Here is a 21,975-nt window from a genome sequence, read left to right as displayed (position 1 = left end):
TTCCAAAATTATATTTTTAAAAATGTAAGCGCTACAGTTGATAGGGCAATAAATACATCATAAAAATCATGTTTATCACATTGTACATTCAGTGAAACCTGGGTACAATAAGTGTCAATATAATGATAAATCCCTCAACAACGAAATTTTTTAAAATCATGTTTGGAATAGCTTATAGTCAGGCTTAGGTTTTTGATGTCAAAAACCTAAATGAATGATGCTTCTGGATAATGTTTTGAACATAATAGGTATATATATAACATGTGATGGAAAAACTTACTTTTTCCCATATTACAATGTTTTTATTTTTAAACATTAATTTATTGCAATAATTAAAATAAAATATCAATTATAATTTTCAATTTTAAATCTTTCAATATAAAAACAAGAGTCTGGGACATATAAAATATATTTTTATGATTTATTTATCTAAACTACTCATCACCTGCGTTCTATTTGCTAGAGCTATATATTTGCTCTATAGGGATATAATAAAATTCATACATTTTGGGTGGTTATGCCGTGTTCCAAACATCTTTGTAGCAGACGTTTTGTCCACTGCTGCAATAAAAGCCCGAAAGGTATGAAATTCATTATTAACTCTGGCCATGAAAACCTATCTTCTCTGAAATAGAGCTGTTTATTCAAAATATGTGTGATAGGGTATCAGGGTCAGATTTTTGACTTCTGAAATCTACTCAGTATTAAAACAGTCAAAAACTTGTTGTCAACATTGTCAAATAGTTTTTTTTAACCTGATAGATATGTTAAATAACAAAACATTTACTTTTATGTAGATTAAAGTGCTTTATATTTTGAATTATATAATTACTGAGAAAAAATACCTATTGTGATATTTAAAATTTTTCTGATCTGCCGAGAATTTCATTTCATATAAAAATTCTCACACATGCAGCATCCGTCACACACAATATGCTAATTAAACTATATATTTAAATTTTATTTTCACTGAAAAATTTCTTAGCTCTTAGGTTGTATAATTCCAGTTTTAAAGAGTATTTTCAATCAAAGCAGACCTGGCAGGACTTGATATGTCCAAAGCATTGTTTCGCAAGTTTAGATACAGTTTCAATTTGAAACCATTGAGTTATATAAATGCTCTAGTAAATATACCCCTACTAAGAATGAGTTACACAGAAGTTTCTTAAGCATCATATACAAGCCAGCACTATGACATTAAAGGACATTTTAGTCTTACAATTTAGTATTTTCATAGCAAAAATATATTTCAATGTTGTACACAATATGGGTATTGTTTTAATATCAGTGATTATTTAAATAATTTAATGATAGAAATCAGCATTAGATATATGGTGTAAAAGAACTTTTTAAACACCTATCTATACCAGGGGTGCAAGCGCCCTTCATCCATTTTGGACCAGCAAACTTTCATTTTTAAAGAAATTTTGGAAATGGAACAGAACTAAAAACTAAATATATCTGCAATATAAGGAGTAATTTTTCTGTGAAATGCCAAAATTTTTGCCAAAAATGGTTGGAACAATAATAATGTTTTGAACGTAATAGGTAATATAATAGGTAACATAATATATAACATGATGAAAAACTCACTTCTTCCCATATTACAATGTTTTTATTTTTAAACATTAATTCTAAATAAATTTTCTTCACAAATTAAAGTCTGTATAATTTTTTTTTGAAGTATCTTATCTGTCACTAAAACATGCATTACTGAAATGACGAATAAAAATTAGACTCTTTTTAAATTAAGCACCATGTATACTGAAAATCTAGCCAGCAAGAATTGTGGCTGCTTGAACACCAAAATCTTATTCATCCTGATATAGAAAGAAAAAAAAAAGGTGCACAAAATATAAGGGTTTCCGTAAAAACAAGCTTCTCACAGAAAATTCACACACTCCCTGAATGAATGATTAAGCACAATGCAAAAAAAAAAAAATATATATATAAATACCTCATTTACTTAAACAATTTCTCAACATATATAATAGCATGTTAATAGATTAAAAATGGTTTTTTTCTGCTGTTTTCTCAGCCTGAAGCCTGTTACAAATTTTCTATATGAATCACGAGTCACTTTCAGAAGTACCGCATCTCAATGACAATTTTTTTCAAATTTTTCATGCCCTTGAACATAAGATTTTATGTGTCTTATTCCATTAATACATTGGATAGACAGATTTTGCACTGTTCAAAAAGACTTTTGTGAACATTTAATTCTCTTTCACTGTCTGCATTACCATGTGCTAAAGATTAAAAAGCCTTCAACAAAACAGGCAAAATTTTGAAATTTTGGCTTCTTCCAAGGTTACAAAGTTTGAATATGTCTGCCCAATATCTATCTATCTCTCTATTCTCTGAACTGATTTCACTTCTTGTAATTCTTTGCATTGTAGTGCAACCCATTCATCGCCCATAATTGATAGTTCTGTTGGTGATACAATGTTGAGCAACATCCCAGCAATACGTGAGGAAGTAATGTACCATCTCAGCAATGCACGAGAGGGAGTGCGAAAAAAAGAGAGGGTGCAAATATTTCATTCTCACTAACATGTTTTGGAAAGGTAGGACATTTATATATAATAGGTATCTCATAGAAGTTACGTATATATAAAATGAACATGCTGCTAGTACAAACTCCTTCCTTTCATTTGTTAAGAGCATGCCCCTCCCCCAACAACGCAGGGGCAAACCGTGTGGCCATATTGGGCGCTGCTCTAGGAGGGGTGCCAAATTAAGTTGAAAGGGTGGAAAAAGCTTTGTTGACAAAAAAAAACTGTGGTAAGTAGCACCAAAAATAGATTCTGTGTTGGTAGAGATTTTTTCCTCGAGCTGCCCCGATCACCAAATCTGGATTTTCACGATGTGAAATTGTTACGATCGGCAAGCGCCGGCGATAACCACACGACCGCATAGTGGCTGGATGACAAAACTATGGATATTTTAGCAGAGTTTTTACAGATCCCGTTTTTCCAAAACAATCCTCGAAAAATTTCGGTGATTTAAACGAGTAAACCAATCACCTTTTCGATTATTCACAAAGGCACATGTGCAATCTTGTGTGAAATGAAGCAAATTTACGCTGTCTTTGAACGCCGGTTGGTAGCTGTGAAATTTACCGTTATTTTCAGTGTATAATTTAAAAACAGAAAAAAAAGCTCTACGAAATCGGAGAATTTGGCATATTCATTCAGGAACTTTGATTGCCAGTGGGTTATACCAATAAAAGTACAGGACTTTGTACTTCAAGGTAGTAGAACTACTTTCCAAGGTCCCGAGATAAGGCGATCGTGGTATATGGTGGGAACTGAAAAGAATTGAAGTTTCCCCCTCCATCTCTTTTTCTGCGTCCCATGAACAAAATTTTCATGACTCTTTTCCCTAAATTCCGGGTATTTGACGCACTACAGTGCATTAGCGGTACCTCCACGAACCACAAACAAGAATCGCCGCAAATGTGCAGGGATTCTGTGCCTTGGCGCACCATGTAGCAAGAGAACCGTTTCGGCACAGTTTGGTGCAGCTCTTGCACCCCTGATATACATATAAAATAACATGTCCTGACTGATTGACTCACTTATTCACCATCGCTAAAACAAAACAAACCGCTGAAGATATAAATATGAAATTTGCTTAGTATTTTCATTTCATAATGTAGACTCACTAAGAGACTCGCAAAGGGTTTTCGCAAAATTCGACCCCTAAGGGGGATTCAATTATATATTCGATATTAAATTTTTCATCGCCAAACACTTTTCAGATGACCACATCCATGCAAGTGAAGCTGTGGGTAACAGCTAATCTGTTATAAAAAAAAGACAGCAGTTCTTCATATCTATACACATATATAAGCAGTTGAAGAAATTTTGGTAAGTCAAAAATCATGTTGAACAGAAGAATATCATCATTTTCTATTTTTTTCTTCAGCATTTACAGCTTCATTCAATTTGTATATTTTAACAAAAAATATATATACATATATTGTGCACAATAATTTTGTAGGGAGTAGAAAATTATTTTATAACCATACTAAGTATTTATTCTTTGTATAGCATAGTCACTTTAAACATTACAGGCAATGAACGTGTGTATTTCCAATGGGAATTTTCATATTGAAAAGCAATATTCGAGGTTTTGCCAACCCTGTCTATAGTCTGTTAAACTCTTCTCAATACAACAATATCCTTTACATACAATAAATCCCTTTATAACAACATTTTGTGAGGATGTTTTGAAACTGGTACAATGTTTTTTTATACTTCACCCTAAATCAACTTCGACATATTTTTAAATTTTTCACCACGGTTCGTTCTTTCAAGGGTGTTTAGTAATATCAGTGTGTTTTGGACTATCTCCCCTCTGAAAGTATTAATGAAGTTGATGAGAAGCTACTTACTGTGTGATACACAAAAGTGTTGTACAAGAAATTATGTTACTGGGGCAAAACAAGTAACTGAATTTTATTAATCAACAAATCATAAGGAATTTTTTACTGCCAATAAACTCTTTTAATTATATTTTATCATAGTACTAACAAGAATGATTCAGAAGAGATGCCAAAAATAGCATAAATTTGTCGCGCCTGATGATGCTACCTCCTGATACAAGTGTAATGCCTCTACAAGAATATTTTTTCTTTATCTGCACAATATCGTTACATCAAGGAGGATTCCCTGTATTTCATTTCTAATCGTGTAAAAAAAACTTATCAAGGAAATTTTTTCCCATAAAAATGTGTAAGAGACGCAGTTATGTATTACAAGAAGAACTACATTAACTATTAAAAGAAAAATCATACAGCAGAGAATTTTAATACTACCCTGAATAAGTTTACCTGCAACATTCTAGCAAGCTTCTCATCATCTTCCACCTGTTTTACTAAAGCTACAAAGTCTGGAGATAAAGGAGCTTTTTGTAAACCTATGGATAAGAATAAGTATAAATTTGAAATATTCAGTACTCTATGAACTATACAAACAGTTAATACTCACTATAACAAATGTGTGTTATTGCCACCAGCCTGATGCAATGAATAATGTTCCAAAAGATTTTCTTATTCAACCATGTTGATCTTCATCTAATGATCTAGCCCAGTGATTCCCAAAGTGGGCATTAATGGCCACTGCGGGAGGGGACAATGGAATGTTCCAGGGGGTCGGTAGGAGCTATGAGTATGACATAGGATTCTATGCGTTAGATTGCGTAGGGGGCGATGAGACAAAAAAGTTGAGAAACTATGATCTAGCCTCTGTGTATTGATGATAGTTAATGGTCAAGGTATGAAAAAATAAAAAAATCTTTCTTTTCAATTTAAATCAGGTTTTTTTTATTAAAATTAACTGCTTATTAATTTTAGGTGAATCAACAGTACATGTATCCAGTAATGTGAGTGTGGCGAGCTCTTGCACCTGGCTAGTCTAGCAAATGACAAAGAATGAGAAAAGATAAGGGCACACACACTGTTAACTGTCTCGAGACCAGATGACCAGAGAACCAGCTCTGTACTATATTTTAAATGTTTAATATCCACTCAAATAAATTGTTAAAATTCAACTTCAAAAGTATGCTATCAATGTGCAAGTGATGACCCTTAACAGAGATGCTACTGTACTCTAATTTATCTGGGTCCCGGGACCCAGGTTAATCGAAAAATCTGGACCCTTTTTGAGTGAAAGTGGGTACATCTCTAAAAAAAAATTTGAAAAAAATTCCCCCCCCCCCCCATAATTCACTGGTACCTCTATGAATTTTCTTCCAGCATGTCCCAGGTCTTTGATCACCTGCTTATATTTCTTTGTTAAAACGTAGCGGTGGGTCATGTTCTGGTAGGAGAAGGTATCTGTGTGAATCAAGTATAATTCATTTCTAAAAACATGATCTATCCAAAGGTTCATTTACTTTCATTGTCTGCTAGTAAGAAAAGCTTGCAAAAAAGCTCATTAGCACTGAGAATCTAACGTATGGAATTCCGCGCATCTAATACATCTAAAAAAATATACACAGTTGAACCTACTTATAACGTTTCTCCACTTTAGAACGTTTTCCGTGTAGTACAACTTATTTTCTTGGTCCTAATAATGAGTAATTCTCATTAAGATTTCCCATTTAAAGTGTTTTCCTATTTACAACATTTTTTATGATAGTTTTTTGAAAAATGTTATAAGAAGGATCCACTTTAATTAACAGTTGGAGGCACACATTTATATAGGCCCCTATTTATTAATAAATCAATCTATAAATTCGCTTCTGATTTTACATTTCGTTGAAAAATATCTTAGCACTTTCAATATCTTCTGATCAAATTTAAAGCAAATTAGATTCTCTCTCTCCTCTCTGACACTTATCTTCTCATTCCCTATTCATACTTTGGTTTTCCTGGTAAAATTATTTTATTTTCCTTTCCTGATGGTCCACCATTTTGATCTGTGGCCTAATTGTCACATATTTTAACACCTCAATATGGAAGCTATGTCAGATTTGTGTTGGAGAAACAGTGTGCTGATGCGTGGGCGCCCAGCATTTGGCGTGTTTTGTGTTCAATAGATAGTGTCATCTATCTAGTGTCACAACTGGATACTTTCTCAAACGAGGCATGCACACATTTTGGCACACCCATGTAATGTAGAAGCAGTCATAAAGGGTGAATTTGGTGTCCCCTCCCCCCAGTTCAGAGCCCGAGTCACTACACCCGTACCCTCCCAGTTGTGACCCTGCATCTATCCTCCAAATAGGTAATGAGTGCATTTGAAGTTTAATGTATACATATTTGTGTTGTAGATTTGTGTGATCGCTGTGGCAACCAGAGTTTTTTCAAAGGAATAACCAACTCACAAAATTTAAAAACCTAATAGAAAAAATCACATTTTTAGCCGATTACCATTGTGCAATCATGGGTTCCAAACCCAGATTTTCACCAAAAGCAAAATTTGGGGGTGGGTTATAAGGGGCCTCTTCCCTTCCCCGCTACCCTGAAGATGAAAAATTAAATATTCTCTATAAAGAGAATTAAAATATTGGAATGAAATAATTTCTTTTATACTATCTGTTAATTTTAAATTCTTTTCCAGAGTTAGTAACCCAAACCTCCTGTGAAGAATTAGATCCTTGTGCCCCTCCAAAAGCCGATTCTGCGTACACACTCATGCGGTGACTACCACATAGCAGCTAGGTGACAAAACTGTAGATATTCAAGGTCGAGTTTTTACAGACTGGTTTTTTCCACTATCTCGGGAAAGTATTACAATTTGAACAGGCGTTCCAATCCTTTACGATTTAAACAAAATTTCACATTTGCAATATTGTAGGAACAAGGCAAATTTACGCCGTATAGACGCTATCTTTGAATGCCGGCATATAGCCACAAAAGTACCATAATTCCCAGTAAGTAACCAAAAGAGAGAAAATCCGCAGGGGAATAAAAACTCCAGAATTTGACAATTACACGTCCCTCTATTCAAAGAAGCAACTCGATATCCCTCATCTTATTCGTCAACAACCCACGTGTATATCAATACAGTACAGTGTACACAGTTGTAAAACCCCTTTTTCAAGGTTGTGAGATTATGATACACAGTAAAAAGAAAAAAAAAGGGGGGGGCCGAGGAGTTGGAGAAGTTTTTCTCTGTACTTTTTTCTTCTTGTTAGAACTAGGAAAAAGCGCGTCTCGCAGGGCGCGTGACCAAAATTTTTTATGTGTCCTTTTTCGAAATTCTGGGTATCTGACACATTATAGCACGTCAATGGCATCTCTGCCTTAATAAGTGGTTTCTTTGGCCCCATTCTAAGAAAAATAAACAGCATATTATAATCAACAATAACTGCATTTGACCTTTGAAGCAAATGAAGTATCCAGCAGTACATATAGATAGCCGGCTTAACTTTATGCCACACTTAGTGAAACAGATTGACAAAGTTCATGAGACAACTGCAGTTGCTGCAAAGAGTGGCCAGACCAGGGTGGGGCCTCCAACAGAATTTCTGGAATATGCTCTACAAGTCTGTCATGTAGTAGCAATTATCCTATGGATGTGCTTCTTGGTATCAAGATCCTACGTAGAGGCAAAGAGCTCTGGATGTAGCTCAGAGACCATTCCTACTTTGTTTCAGGGACATATGTCACCACAGCCAATTCTGTCTTATATGTAGCAACTGGGAATCCACCCTCAGTAGCAGGGTTGTTGATTTTTTTTTTTTTCAATTGATTTAAATCATGATCTTTTTCGATTTAAATCACGATTTTTTTGATTTTTTTAAACAAAATATATAATATATATTACTTACACACTAGTCATTAATCTATGCTTTCTTTAAAGAATATAAAATTAAAGAAATTTTAACTTACAAAAATAATGGCTATTTAAAAAATATTTTCAAACTAAAAATAAAGAATCATATTTGTGAAATATTTCAGAACATTTTAAGAAAATGGGGAAAAAAAACCTTCTTGAATAGATAGATATCTTACATCAAGTATTAAATAATTTTACCCTTTGGGGCATACGTTATGAATAATTGTCCATTTGTTTCATTAGAAACACTAGTTTGAATGCTTTGTCTACTCTTAATCTGTTTCGCTACTTGGAATGAACTGCAACTTGAAAAAATCCTTTCAACACAGGCATCAATGATTTGGCTGTAGTTAATGTGTTTACAAATTACATATCGCTCTCTGTAATTGTATCTTTACTCAAAACATTATAAAAACTGTTCCACCACTCAAAATCAGACATTGTATCAACAACCTTAGGGTGAAAAAAAAAATTTTTTAGCATGAAAATGGTTCCAACTTTTCCAAAAACCAGTCATATTTTTTTGATTAATTTAAGACCCTTATTTCTCTCTTCTTTTGTGACATTAATTCCCTATTAGAAGTTAACACTGATGAGCTTAGAATAAATACAGCAAAGTGTGCATCTGTTAATGATTGTTCTTATCTATTTTTATAGTCTGATGACAAAACCTTTTTATTGTTTGATGTTGATGCTTCTTTTATCTTCAATTGGCTTTTTCCATGCCAATACACATTCAGCTATGGAGCAGTTGTGTGTGTGTTCCTTTGTACAAAATCATTAATTTTAGCTATTGGCTTCAGAATTGCAATTATGTCCTTGACATTTCTTTTTGAATCAATATTAAAGATTTCACTAGAGATGTTACTATCTGAGATCTGTGGTCTTCACAAACTTTGGTAACAACTGACGAATTTTTAACATAAGATTCAAGAGAATCACAATAAATATTCATCATACCTTTGCAGGAAGACCAATGCACTTCCACCTTACATATGATGCCATGCTTTTAGAAATGATTGTGGAAGTATCTAAATATACTTGTAACATACTTTGTTACATCAGTTTTAATCAAATCGTCGGCTAACAAGTTTAAAATGTGGGCACTGCACCAATATGTAAGTCCCAAAAACACTTCTTCCACTTCTTCCCACTTCTTCAACGCTGCCAGAATGTGAATAATAGTTTGTGCCTTTATAATGGTTTGCCACATTTTCAATACTCTCAGTAATGAGGCTTTTTGAATAGATGTTATAATCATCATCGCTTTGAGAGTCAGGTAAAGGGTGATCCTCATAGAAATCAGTGTTAAAATTACAGATTTTAGCATAGAAATGCGGAAATTTAGTGGGGTTTTCTGTCACATAAATAATTTTAAAAACTGTATTGAATTCTCGATTTTTGAAATATTGAGTTCACTCAGAGATATACAAAGCCGAAAAAATTAAATATGAAGTAATTAGCCTGACCTACTTTTGAGTTAGATATTCATGCAATAACATTGATTTCAACTTTTTATTTATATCTTCTCAAGCATGAAAATTAATGTCTCAGAATTGTCTTTTAATATCAGCTGCATAAATTCATATAGTTTAGGATGTTTTTTAAAATTAATTATGGGCCCGTAAAACACATCAAAGGAATTCCACAGCTTTAATTAAGCATTTTTGAAATTTTGAAAGTCAAAACAGGCAGATGGATAACTTGAAATTCGGGGGGGGGGGGGGGGGTCGAAATACGTAGCTCCCCTTGAAAAATGAGAAAAAATATTCATTTCTATGCTTCTTTAAATCTAAATTTGTTTCTTTCATGAGTCACGCTGGAAGTCGCCATATTGGTTAACTTCAGACACGGTTTGCATGTCCTTCAAAGAAAGAGGGAGATATCGCATGATCCAAAAAGTCTCATTGAAGAAAACCCGGAAAACGGCCGGGTATTATAGCTTGTACATTATAATATTACTAGCTATAATACCCGGCGCTGCCCGGGTTTTCTTCAATTAGGCTTTTTGGATCATGCGATATCTCCCTCTTGCTTTGAGGGACATGCCAACCGTGTCTAAGTTAACCAATATGGCGACTTCCAGCGCGACTCATGAAAGAAACAAATTTAGATTTAAAGAAGCGTAGAAATGAATATTTTTTCTCATTTTTCAAGGGGAGCTACGTATTTCGATTCCCCCCCCCCCCTTTTGAACTTCAAGTTATCCATCTCTGCCTATTTCAGCTTCCAAAAATGCTTAATTAAAGCTGTGGAATTTCTTCAATGTACTTTACGTACCCATAATTCATTTTAAAACAACCTAAACTGTATGAGTTTATGCAGTGGAATATTAAAAGACAATACAGACACATTTTCATTTTCGAGCTTGAGAAGAAAGAAATAAAAAGGTGAAATCAATGTTATTTTGTATGAATATCCAACTCAAAAGTAGGTCCGGGCAATTACTTCATATTTAAATGTCTGGGCTTCGTATCTCTAAGCGAACTCAATATTTCAAAAATCTAGAATTCAATAAAATTTTTAAAATTAATGATGTGGCGGAAAACCCCACCAAATTTCCGCATTTCTACAGTAAAATCAGCAATTTTAACACTGATTTCTATGGGGATCATCCTTTGCCTGACCCTCAAAGTGATGCTGATAATGATTACAGCATCTATACAGAAAGTCTCATTACTGGGAGGATTGAAAAAGTGGCAAACCATTATAAAGGCATAAACTACTATACATATGGTAACAGGATTAGAGAAGTGACAAACCATTGTAAAGGCATATACACGTCTGAAACGCATTGCTAGGGAACCACGGTAACCAAAGTAAACATTCGGAAAGTGATTGTTGAGGCCCAAAAACCATTGTTGCCCAACAGTTTTTTGCCCATTTGGGGCATTTGCCTTGCTCTGACAAAATTTTAAAGTAGCCTATCATTCAAGTCGGGTCCCATTTGGTATATATGCAAAATTTGGCGACGATCGATCTAAAATTGTAGATTTGTATAGAGAACATACACACACACAGAAAATAAATTTTATATATATAGATAAAAATATTTGAAAATATATTTAAATTAATTGATATTTAAAATTAATTTAATAAAAATTTAAATCAGTTTAGAGCTGCATAAATAATTTTATTCAATTACAATAGATAATTTTTCATATCTGAAAAGAATGAATTTAAATCAGTGATTTTTTTTTTAAAAATGAATTTTTTAAATCACGACAACCCTGTGCAGTAGCTTTCTTGATTACAAGGCATGCAAAACATGACTACTTCACCTCAACAATTGCGCAAGGATCTATTGAAGGCGTGACAATATAGTTGGAATTCCAATGCGGCCAAAGAAGCCTACAAAGTCGAACGACGGATCCGGTAGTACCATCATGTTTGGCCCACAGAAAAGATGATAGTGTTCACAGAGCACGGCCCATTTCTGGTCTATTTAGAACGGTTTAAGTGCTCAACTGACTCTGCTCATAATTGTGGAGCTTCTGAATCCCTCTGGCATTATGCAACACAGTGCCCAAAGACAGCTCAGTTCCACTTTGGTAATATGTTAGAGGAAGGCCGTATTTGTGTTTTTGTCGCCCCTCCCATTCCAGTCTAACTTTTTACCCCCTTTCCACACCTCCCATGCTACTAATAAATCATAAACCAAAGACAAAAAAGTGATACTGTATATAGTTGCACCTAAATTTTACTTTTCTGTCCTGTATTCATACCCTATTCTGATCCATAATGATTGCTATAACGAGTGGGGAGCTCAACCTCCGGCCCGTAGGCGTCTACACCAGGGTTTAAGCTTTAAGCTACAGTCGCATTTTTCACAAAATGTGAAAGAAGATCTTGGAATGCAAAAGAAGTGGTAGTCACTTTCGCAAAAATGCGTACAGGAGGTACGGAACGAGTAGACATCCAACCATCAATCATTACATTAGCATTGTAGCATTTTGCTAAAGCTTTTCTTCCCATTTTCGCTTTTTTTGCGAAAATAATTTTTTATCTAGCTTAAACCCTGGTCTACACATTGATGAAAAACACTGATAAATTTAATTCTACAATGTATGGTGCATACGTTCTGCATAACTGGTTATAGTCTAGAAACAAAATCAATAACGCATTACATAATATCCATACATATTATCTTTAACCATGCGTCCTAAAGTGTATTTTGAAATAATGAAATGCTTTTTCAAAATTGTTTCATGGACTGATTAAAATTCTAGACAGGCCCCACCAGTGGTTTGTGTCTTTCGTTTCTATATTTCATTGCATATATTTTTTATTGTGATACATATAATTTAATATAGTACCATATTTCTTTTGGAATAATCACCACATGAACGTATGTGTCACTGTATGGGAAGAAAAAACCAATCAATATATGACATTTTGTTTATGAAGATTTCCTTTCATGCTTAAGATTTTAAAAAAAAGCTGAAATCAATGTTATTATGAACAGATTTTTCTAACTCGGAAGTAGGTCCTGCTAATTATTTTTTATATGACATGATGTCGCTTTCCATTTGTTAATGCAAGATATACAGCAAACTGGATGTTGTGTGAAGATGCTTATTATTATTATTATTTTTAAGATGTTGATGAAACATAAGATCCACATCTGCTGCACATTTATAACATAAAATTCACTAAATGCTTATTTTTAATTTCAGAAATACTTGCTAAATGCTTATTTTTAATTTCAGGAATACTTGCTAAATGCTTATTTTTAATTTCAGAAATACTTGCTAAATGCTCAGTAATGCTTATCAAATGCTTGCCAATTTTAAAAATGCTACTTGGTTGATTGAGAGTTGAATATCATGTGACGCAACATCAAAGAGCGATAAAACTGTACTGTGTAGAGAAGGGGGGGAAGTTGAAGAAAATAGGGAAAAAGAAAATTCTAATTCAATTTTCTCATCATGACTGGATTAAGAACCAACCGTTTTTAATGATTCCACAGCTGTTGATATAAGTGCAGCTATTCTTCACATAAGTGAGATACACTTATTGACTAACATTGGAATTAAAAACCAGTTTTTAATCCAGTCATGATGGAAGAAATAAAACTTTTTCTGTCTGAATTAGAATAGTCTTTCTTTTTCTCTTCCACATACACAGTATTTTTGTTGAGGTTATAATACAGCACTCGCACATGTGAATGTTAAAGTATGAAGAACAGTAGCAGTATGCACTTTATTCCATCCATTCCATTTCCAACTTACCCTGTACATCCCAGGGGCCTACTGAGGGAATAGGGGCTTGACCCTTTATTTGACAGTGTTGCGCTCAGCATGGCAAGAGAGTTTCATACATATTTTTTTAAATAATTCATTTTAAATTTTGAGCTTGTTTCAGCATTGATGCATCTAAGCAACTCTTATACATTTGACTTTCACTTTACTAATGAAGTTTCTATAATTACTAGCAGAATGGCCCAAAAAGATTTATGTCTCCTATTTCTGTCTACAGAGTGGGCAAAAAGTCAGTAGAAACTTTAAAAATGAATAAAAACCAGAAAAATAACCGAAATAAAAAACAGTTTGCAAGGGTTAGTATCACTAGATCACGAGACAGGAAAAAAATGATAAACAGAAAACAGGTGATAGGTGGCGCTGGTATGAACTTCGGTGAATATGCAAATCAGACTGTTATAAGAACTTGCACTCTTAATCCACAATCAGTTCACCATTGTAAACCATGTATGTAGACCTGCTGCACTCCGTCGTTGCTGGATTTATGACTCGCCTGCAATGTTTTATCCCGCGGTGGTGACGTGGAACTCATACTGCTGTAATAATGATTCGGAGGAATTCTGTTCATTATTTGCGTAGCCTCTCTTTGACTTATGTACATCAGCGCCACCTATCGCCTGTTTTTTTTTTTTTTTTTTTTTTAGGTTTTCTTCTTTTTCCTGTCTTAAAAAAATTCCCATGACCTAGTGATGCAAACCCTGCAAACTATTTTTTATTTCGGTTATTTTTCCGATTTTTAGGAATTTTCAAAGTTTCTGCTGACTTTTTGCCCACCCTGTGTATGGTAGGAATTATGCCAAGTTTTTATGGCAGAGCATTTTCTGTCAGATGTGGGCATGTTGCAGAACAATGCAAAACATTCTGCTTTGGAGCTTCAGGGGAACATTATCTTGAACTTTAGGAGTTCATAAAAAAGGGTCACATTCAAATTCATGATGTGTGACAATTATTAAAAATATCTATAATTATTCTAGAACTTAGATGACATATCACAATTATCTACAGACACATTCTCAAGATCTTAAGGTGATCAAATAACACACAAGCAAAATATTGCTTACTGTACCTGATCCAGATGGGGTGGACGGCTCCATGGCTTCATTATTTTTTTTGTTTTTCTTGTTTAGCTTCAGTCTATCATCTTCAACAGGATATTCCAGTTGCAATCTACCATGTTTGCGCAGTTCATATCGTTTTTCATTCGTTGAACAACAAAATCTGAAAATTAAAATTTTGTAAATTTTGCATACATACCTACCATTGCAAAAAAATAAAAACAGTTTAAATCAGGGTTGTTTGGTTTAAACCATGTTGGTTTTAACCAGGTGGTTTTTAAAAAAACCAGTTTGGTTTTTGGTGGCCTAAATATCATTTTTCCTTGAAAAATATCACATTGGTTCATTATTAGCCAAAATTTTTCATTTTTACCATATTTTATATCCTTGGGGTACATTCTGATGGTATATCTTTAAATGACATAAGATGGTATAAGTGTTTTTTTTTCAAAAAGTCTCATAAAAGTGGCCTGAATATATATACAGTAAAACCTCGTTAAGTCCTCACCCTGATAAGTTGTCACTCGGCGGTGAAAGATTGAGTTTCCATCCATGGACTTTACTTGAATTTGTGGTGCAGTTGAGATTTGACCTTTTTATCGAAGTTGTGTTAAAGGATCAACCAAACATCCTTGTCGAACATCAACTAACAGGCCAAAGTGACGTAGGAAATCTGCCCCAATGATTCTGTCTAGTTTCTGTCACGACTTCTGGAACGCTGGCGAGATCTGCTGCGATCTCGATTGGGATCAAGCACGCGTTTCGAGACGCTCCAAACGGAAAGAAATATCCATTAGAATGGTCTGCATTTGTGAAGCTTCAGTTGACACCACATGAACCGCAGTGGAGCTTTCCGCTGCGGCAAGTATGGCATCGGCCATTTCTGTCAATTTATCCAGGCTATCATTGGATATTGCTAATATTTGCTGAACATTTGTAGGCAGCCGCTGGAGGAAAAGAGACTTCAAAGAATCATCACTCACCCCTTGTCCAGCTTTACTTGGCATTTCCAGGAGAAGGCGTGATGGTTTCCAATCACCCAGTTGCAATCCAGAAATTAGGTCGCGTAACTGCTGTTCCTCCGAGTCTGCGTGCACAAACGGTGTTTTAGCGTAGCGTAAGATGTTGCAGTGGGTGGGCTGGTGATAATGTCCCCGACAGTAACAGATTTATGAAACATATAATCAACTATATACAGGGTGATTATAATTTAAGTTTTGATTCGAAAACTATACAAAAAGTACTGGTCAGAATGACTTGAAAATTTGCATGAATATTTCTGAAGAAATGAAACTTTGGGCAGCTACATTCTGATGCTTTTCCCCATTTGCCATATACGAAGGGAAAAAAATAATTGAAAATGAGATGTTGTACTCATCCAACCCATGGGAAATTTGTTCACAGAATAGAAACAATAGCTAGTCAGGGTAAAATTATAACTTAATTAGCATCCCACGATTACATAATTTATGGAAATATCATGAAAATGAAGTCATTAAACAAACAAATATTAGATATGTTTTCCGTGTTCTGGCTATGAAATGGAAGTGCAAAAATGCTTGTTCAACAACAGACCAAAGTATGTCATCGTAATGAGATTTCAATTCACCAAAGTTTGCAATCTGACCATGGTACATAACATTTTGAGATACTACTCAAAGCCAAAAGTTGCAAAGTTCAGGTGAATGTGGGAGGGCTGTGTTGTGTTATCCTGTTACTGACAAAATGGTTTGCCAGCTGGTGTTGCAATGTGCATCTTGATAAAAGTTGTGCTATCTAAACACTGATGCTATTGAAGTGCCGAAACTATTAGGGTTCCACAAAATAAACTGTACCATTGGCCAAGTACAGTATCATTTACTTGTATGATTTCAAGTATTTTTTCTTCCTCCAAAAAGAAAATCCTATTGCATCAGTACCCATGAAAATTCTCAAGTTATTCTCACCAGGGGCCCCAAAGCAGAATATACCAAAATCTGTGACGTACGTCGCAGAACAATAAGTGCTACAGCAGAACAATCAGGAAAAATTTTAAGAAAAGTATACAAAACACTGTGGGAATTTTTACTGCAGAACAGTCCCATTAAGCCAAGGGCTCATTGCAGAACAATGCAAAACATTCTGCTTTGGGGACCAGGGGTTCTTATAGTATAGTTTTAGAATCAGAACTTTAATTATAATCACCCTGTATATAGCTGATTATTTTTCACATAAATCCCTTGCTACTATACAGTAGAACCTTGATTAACTGGGGGTAATGGTAAAAGTATTTAAAAATAAATAAAAACCTCCTGAATATCAAGTTACAGTACAAGATGTGCTGCTTTTTATGAAAAGAAAGTGTTTGGTGTAAAATGTAACTACTAGTACACTGGTCTTTGTCCTTTAGAAGGCAGCTGGTATCTTTATATTTATTTATTTATACAATATTGTTGGCCCTTGGGCCTATACAAGAGGATGCGATTGAGAATGACAAAGATATTGTTTGATGTTGGATAAAAAACTAGTGATAGAGGGAGATTCAACAATAGAGCTTGGGAGTTTGTTCCATTCACCAATGGTATGAGGAAAGAAGCTGTATTTAAAGCAGTCAGTGGAAGCAAAAATAGGTTTTATTTTAAGGGAATGGTCGAGTCTTCTAGAGATGTAGGATGGTTTGGCTAAGATACCAGAAGTATCTATGTTGAACTGACCATGGAAAATTTTATAAAGCAATGTTAATCGAGAAATGAGACGAAGAGTAGAGAGAGTAGAGAGAGGGAGGAGATGAAGTTCATTTTTAAGTTCGGACACAGAAATGAAAGATGACCAGCAGTCGTGAACAAATCGGGCGGATTTATTTTGAATTGATTCAAGTTTGTCTGTATTACTGGAGGTGTAAGGGTCCCAGATTTCAGCAGCGTAGGAGAGGATGGGGGAGATAAAAGTTTGGTAACAGAGAAGTCTGATATCCCGAGTAGAGTGTTTAAGATTGCGGCGGAGGAAGAAAAGTTTGCTAAGACACTTCTGGTAAATGCAGTCGATGTGTTTGTTCCAACGTAGGTCGGCTGAAATAATGACACCAAGGTATTTGATATGAGAAACTTGGGATAACGGTAAATGATTGATGGAGTAGGAGTATTCAAGAGGAAGAAGTTTACGGGTAACTTTCATGTGAACCGTTTTTGAGATATTCATTGGCATTTGCCATAGGGAACACCAGTCGGCGATGGAAGCCAGGTTATGTTGGAGAAGTTCTTGATCAGATTGATGGTGAATGATACGGTAAATTACACAGTCACCAGCAAAAAGTCTAGTGGTGCAGTTGAGGGATTGAGGAAGGTCATTGATATAAATTAGGAAAAGTAACGGGGAGAGGACCGATCCTTGAGGGGTCCCAGACTTTACGGAGGCGGATGATGAGTTATGATCATTAAAATGAACAAACTGTTTACGGTGTTTTAGGAAAGCCTCCACCCAATTAAGTAATTGAACGTTAAGGCCAAGGCGGGAGAGTTTGAGGAGAAGTTTATCGTGGGGAACTTTATCAAAGGCTTTAGAGAAATCTAGGAATACGATATCAGTTTGTAGGTTTTTATCAATGGCTTCAGAGAGGTCGTGGATGAAGAGGGCCAGTTGGGAGGTAGTAGAGAGAGATTGTCTATAGCCGTGTTGGTTGGGGAAAAAGAAGCTGATGGAGTCTAAGTGGATACGGATTTCTTTTGCTACAATATGCTCGAAGATTTTACAGCAGGAGGAAGTGATTGCTATTGGCCCGAAGTTAAGGGGATTGGAAAGTGAACCCGTTTTGTGGATAGGAATAATTTTATTGATTTTCCAGTCGTTCGGGAGGGTAGCAGAATTTAGTGAAACATTGAACAGGATTAAAAGATAGTCGGCGACTTCATCAGCACAGAATTTAATAATAGAATTTGTGATGTCGTCAGGGCCAACAGAATGGGGTTTCAGTTTTTTCAAAAGTTTTAGGATACCTTGTTTGGAGAAGGATATAGGGGGTGAGTTGTGGATAGAATCAAAAAAAGAGTATTGGGGAGGAGAGGGGTCTATTGAGAAAACCGAGCAGAAAGCTAAATTGAATTCGGTAGCCATCTCTGAAGGAGAAAATGTATATTTATTTGAACTTCTCAGGGAAGTGGGACCAACAGATTTAGGTCTAAGGTAACTCCAGAATTTTGTTGGATTGGTTTTTAAGTAATGGGGTAGAGAATGAGAGAGGTATCTGGACTTTTGGACGGAAATGAGGTTTCTGAGGTCTCGGGTGGAGGCTGAAATTATGGATTTGAGTGAATTGGATTTGTTGGTTTTATATTTGAAGGCGATTCGGCGGATTTTCCTCTTTAAATGAATAATATCTCTGGTGATCCACGGATTAAAAAAAGACTTAGGAGAAACATTTTTAATTGGAACTGTAGTTAAGCATTTGTCTATAATACATTTAAAAGAGGTGTGGATATTGTTAGAAGAGGATATGGATAAGAAATCATTGAAGTGAGAGCGAAAAATATTTTGCATAAGTGGATAATTTGCCTTGTTGAAATTACGTTTAGGGGCGAGTTTGTAGGATGGGATAGAGTGGCGGAGGGAAAAGTTAATGACTGGGATATTATGGTCGGAGCAACCCTGAAAGATGGAGGTGGAAAGGATTGAAATTCTATTGGAGGTAGCAATGAGATCTAAGGTAGAGCTGGAGTAGAGGGTGGTTCTTGTGGGTTCAAAAATGGATTGGACCAAGTTTAATTTAAGGAAGATATCTAGGACTTTGTTATTAATTCCGTGATTGCCGGACAGGGATTCCATATTTTTCCAGTCAATGCCAGGAAGATTCCAGTCTCCGGAGATAAGAATAGAATGTGTGTTATAAAATTTTTCAAGAATAATTTCCAGTTGTTCAAAAAGGTGGAAATCAGGAGAGGGAGGGAAATAGACAGAAAAGATGGCAAGTGGGGGACAGTTGGGTTGAAGCCATTCGGCTCCAACAATTTTGAGTTCGGAATCTAATAGAATTTCAGTTATAGGGATAGAATTTTTGAAAATAAGTAAGACCCCGCCCCCCCCCGAGAGTTTCTATCCTTTCGAAAAGCATTGTAATCGGGTGGCAAAATTTCGGAATTAGAGATTGTATTATTTAGCCATGACTCTGTAACACCAAGAAAATGGGGATTATGGATGAGTAAGAATGATTCTAGAAAATCAGTTTTATTTTTCAGGCTGCAAGTGTTAATAGTTCCCAACTGGAAGGTATTTTTTAATTTGGAGGTTGTGTAGACGGAAGGGTTGCTCGAGGGGAGTAGCCTAAAGGGGGTACCGAGGAAATATGGGAGGAGAGGGAGGGCATAGAAAGGTTCGAAGCAGCATGAGCGGGGAAGATGGGGCGGATATCATTAATATCGGGATCCCAGACATATTTGGTATTATTTATGAGTGCAAAATTGTGGATAAGTTTTACTTTAATGCCTTCGTCACAGTATTTTTGACTGGCTCTCCAAATCTGACCACGAAGCTTGCGTGTATCGAGAGAGAAATCTTCTGAGATAGATATGTTGCTGTTTTTAAGTTTCGAGGCATTTTTTAGAATCTCACTTTTGATTTTAAATTTGTTGAATTTTATTATAGAAAGTCTGGATCCGTGGGTCTTTTTGGAACCTAATCTGTGACAGCGGTCTATCTCACTAGGTGAAATATTTATGTCAAGGTGATCAGAACAGCATTGGATGATTTTGGATTCGAGGGTGGAGGAGGACTCGAAATCAGATTCTTCAGGAATGTTTCGGAAAATCAAGTTATCCCGTCGAGAACGATCCTCAAGATCGATGACTTTATTGGTAAGGGAGGATTGGAGTTCAGAGAGATTAGAGGAGAGGTCATAGACTTGGCTTTGGAGTTCCTCTACTGGGGAAAGTTTCTCCTCAACTGCACTAAGACGGTGGGATAGATCACTTAGCTGATGACTGAATGAGTCCTGTTTTTGGGTGAGGAGGGTAAGTTTGTCAAGAATGGCTACTTGGGTGTCTTGAATATTACGGAGAATGGATGAGTTATCCGAAAGAGTCGAAGATTCAGACGAAGGATTTGATCTATTTTGAGAGCGTGTTGGGGAGTGGCTAACCCTAGGCCCAGGGTTGGATTCGATATCTCCCGCCAGTAGAAGCAAGCTAGCCAAGTGGGTAAAAAGGACAAGAGGGAAAAAGGGAAGAGGTTTTGAATGGAACAATTTCGAATGGTGGTAACAAGGACCGGAGCGGAAAGGGTTTTTCTTTAAAGCACACATATATTTTAAATAAAAAATTGATGGTGGAGCAAAAAATAGAAACACACAGTATATAATAATTTTAAACGTCGGATGCAGGATCGACATAAAGAATATTAAATTTATAAAGATTAAATAAGTTGGTATGAAAATGTGAAGCGAACTAACCTGTAAAAATAGACTTGAATATAACATTTTTTTTGACGAAATGTCGATCCTGCATCGTGAAAGTCCATGGGTAGCGACACTTAAATACAAGCGGTGAAACGCCCACTTCGACAGCGAAATCCAGGTGGCAGCAGTAGTTGCGAGACGAGACCACTCTTGGGGAGGGGTGGTTTGGTGGCTACGTTACGAATCAAATGGTGACGTCATACGGCTCTTGTATCGGGAGGAGATGGCGGAGAAAAACCCAGAGACGGCATGACGAGTATTTTTTCCTCCCAGAAGTGTACAGTAGAGTAGAGTCGATGGTTCCCGCAGGTTTATCACCAAGAAAATCTGTAAAAATAGACTTGAATATAACATTTTTTTTGACGAAATGTCGATCCTGCATCATGAAAGTCCATGGGTAGCGACACTTAAATACAAGCGGTGAAACGCCCACTTCGACAGCGAAATCCAGGTGGCAGCAGTAGTTGCGAGACGAGACCACTCTTGGGGAGGGGTGGTTTGGCGGCTACGTTACGAATCAAATGGTGACGTCATACGGCTCTTGTATCGGGAGGAGATGGCGGAGAAAAACCCAGAGACGGCATGACGAGTATTTTTTCCTCCCAGAAGTGTACAGTACAGTAGAGTCGATGGTTCCCGCAGGTTTATCACCAAGAAAATCTGTAAAAATAGACTTGAATATAACATTTTTTTTGACGAAATGTCGATCCTGCATCATGAAAGTCCATGGGTAGCGACACTTAAATACAAGCGGTGAAACGCCCACTTCGACAGCGAAATCCAGGTGGCAGCAGTAGTTGCGAGACGAGACCACTCTTGGGGAGGGGTGGTTTGGCGGCTACGTTACGAATCAAATGGTGACGTCATACGGCTCTTGTATCGGGAGGAGATGGCGGAGAAAAACCCAGAGACGGCATGACGAGTATTTTTTCCTCCCAGAAGTGTAC

General features: G+C 35.9%; 1 protein-coding gene across 10 annotated transcripts in view; it reads right to left on the bottom strand.

The window, feature by feature from the left end:
- Nucleotides 1-21,975, bottom strand: part of LOC149086559 (uncharacterized) — a 135,189-nt gene that overhangs the window by 86,872 nt on the left and 26,342 nt on the right. For 8 of the 10 annotated variants that reach the window (XM_089256042.1, XM_089230919.1, XM_089256046.1 and 5 more), the window contains 2 exons: nucleotides 14,619-14,770; nucleotides 4,838-4,923 (listed from right to left, as the gene is read on the bottom strand). In XM_089256042.1, the coding sequence (XP_089112168.1) occupies nucleotides 4,838-4,923; nucleotides 14,619-14,770 (238 nt within the window). Of the gene's footprint in view, nucleotides 1-4,837; nucleotides 4,924-14,618; nucleotides 14,771-21,022; nucleotides 21,631-21,975 lie in introns of those variants that run through there. The other 2 variants (XM_089256045.1, XM_089230917.1) reach the window with 2 other exon arrangements.

This window comes from Pholcus phalangioides, unplaced genomic scaffold, assembly GCF_987345545.1.
Source record: "Pholcus phalangioides strain wild (caught in Gottingen) unplaced genomic scaffold, Ppha-v1.0 ptg000004l_1, whole genome shotgun sequence".
NCBI classification, from domain to species: Eukaryota; Metazoa; Arthropoda; class Arachnida; order Araneae; family Pholcidae; genus Pholcus; species Pholcus phalangioides.
This window is presented reverse-complemented; position numbering and strand designations above follow the sequence as displayed.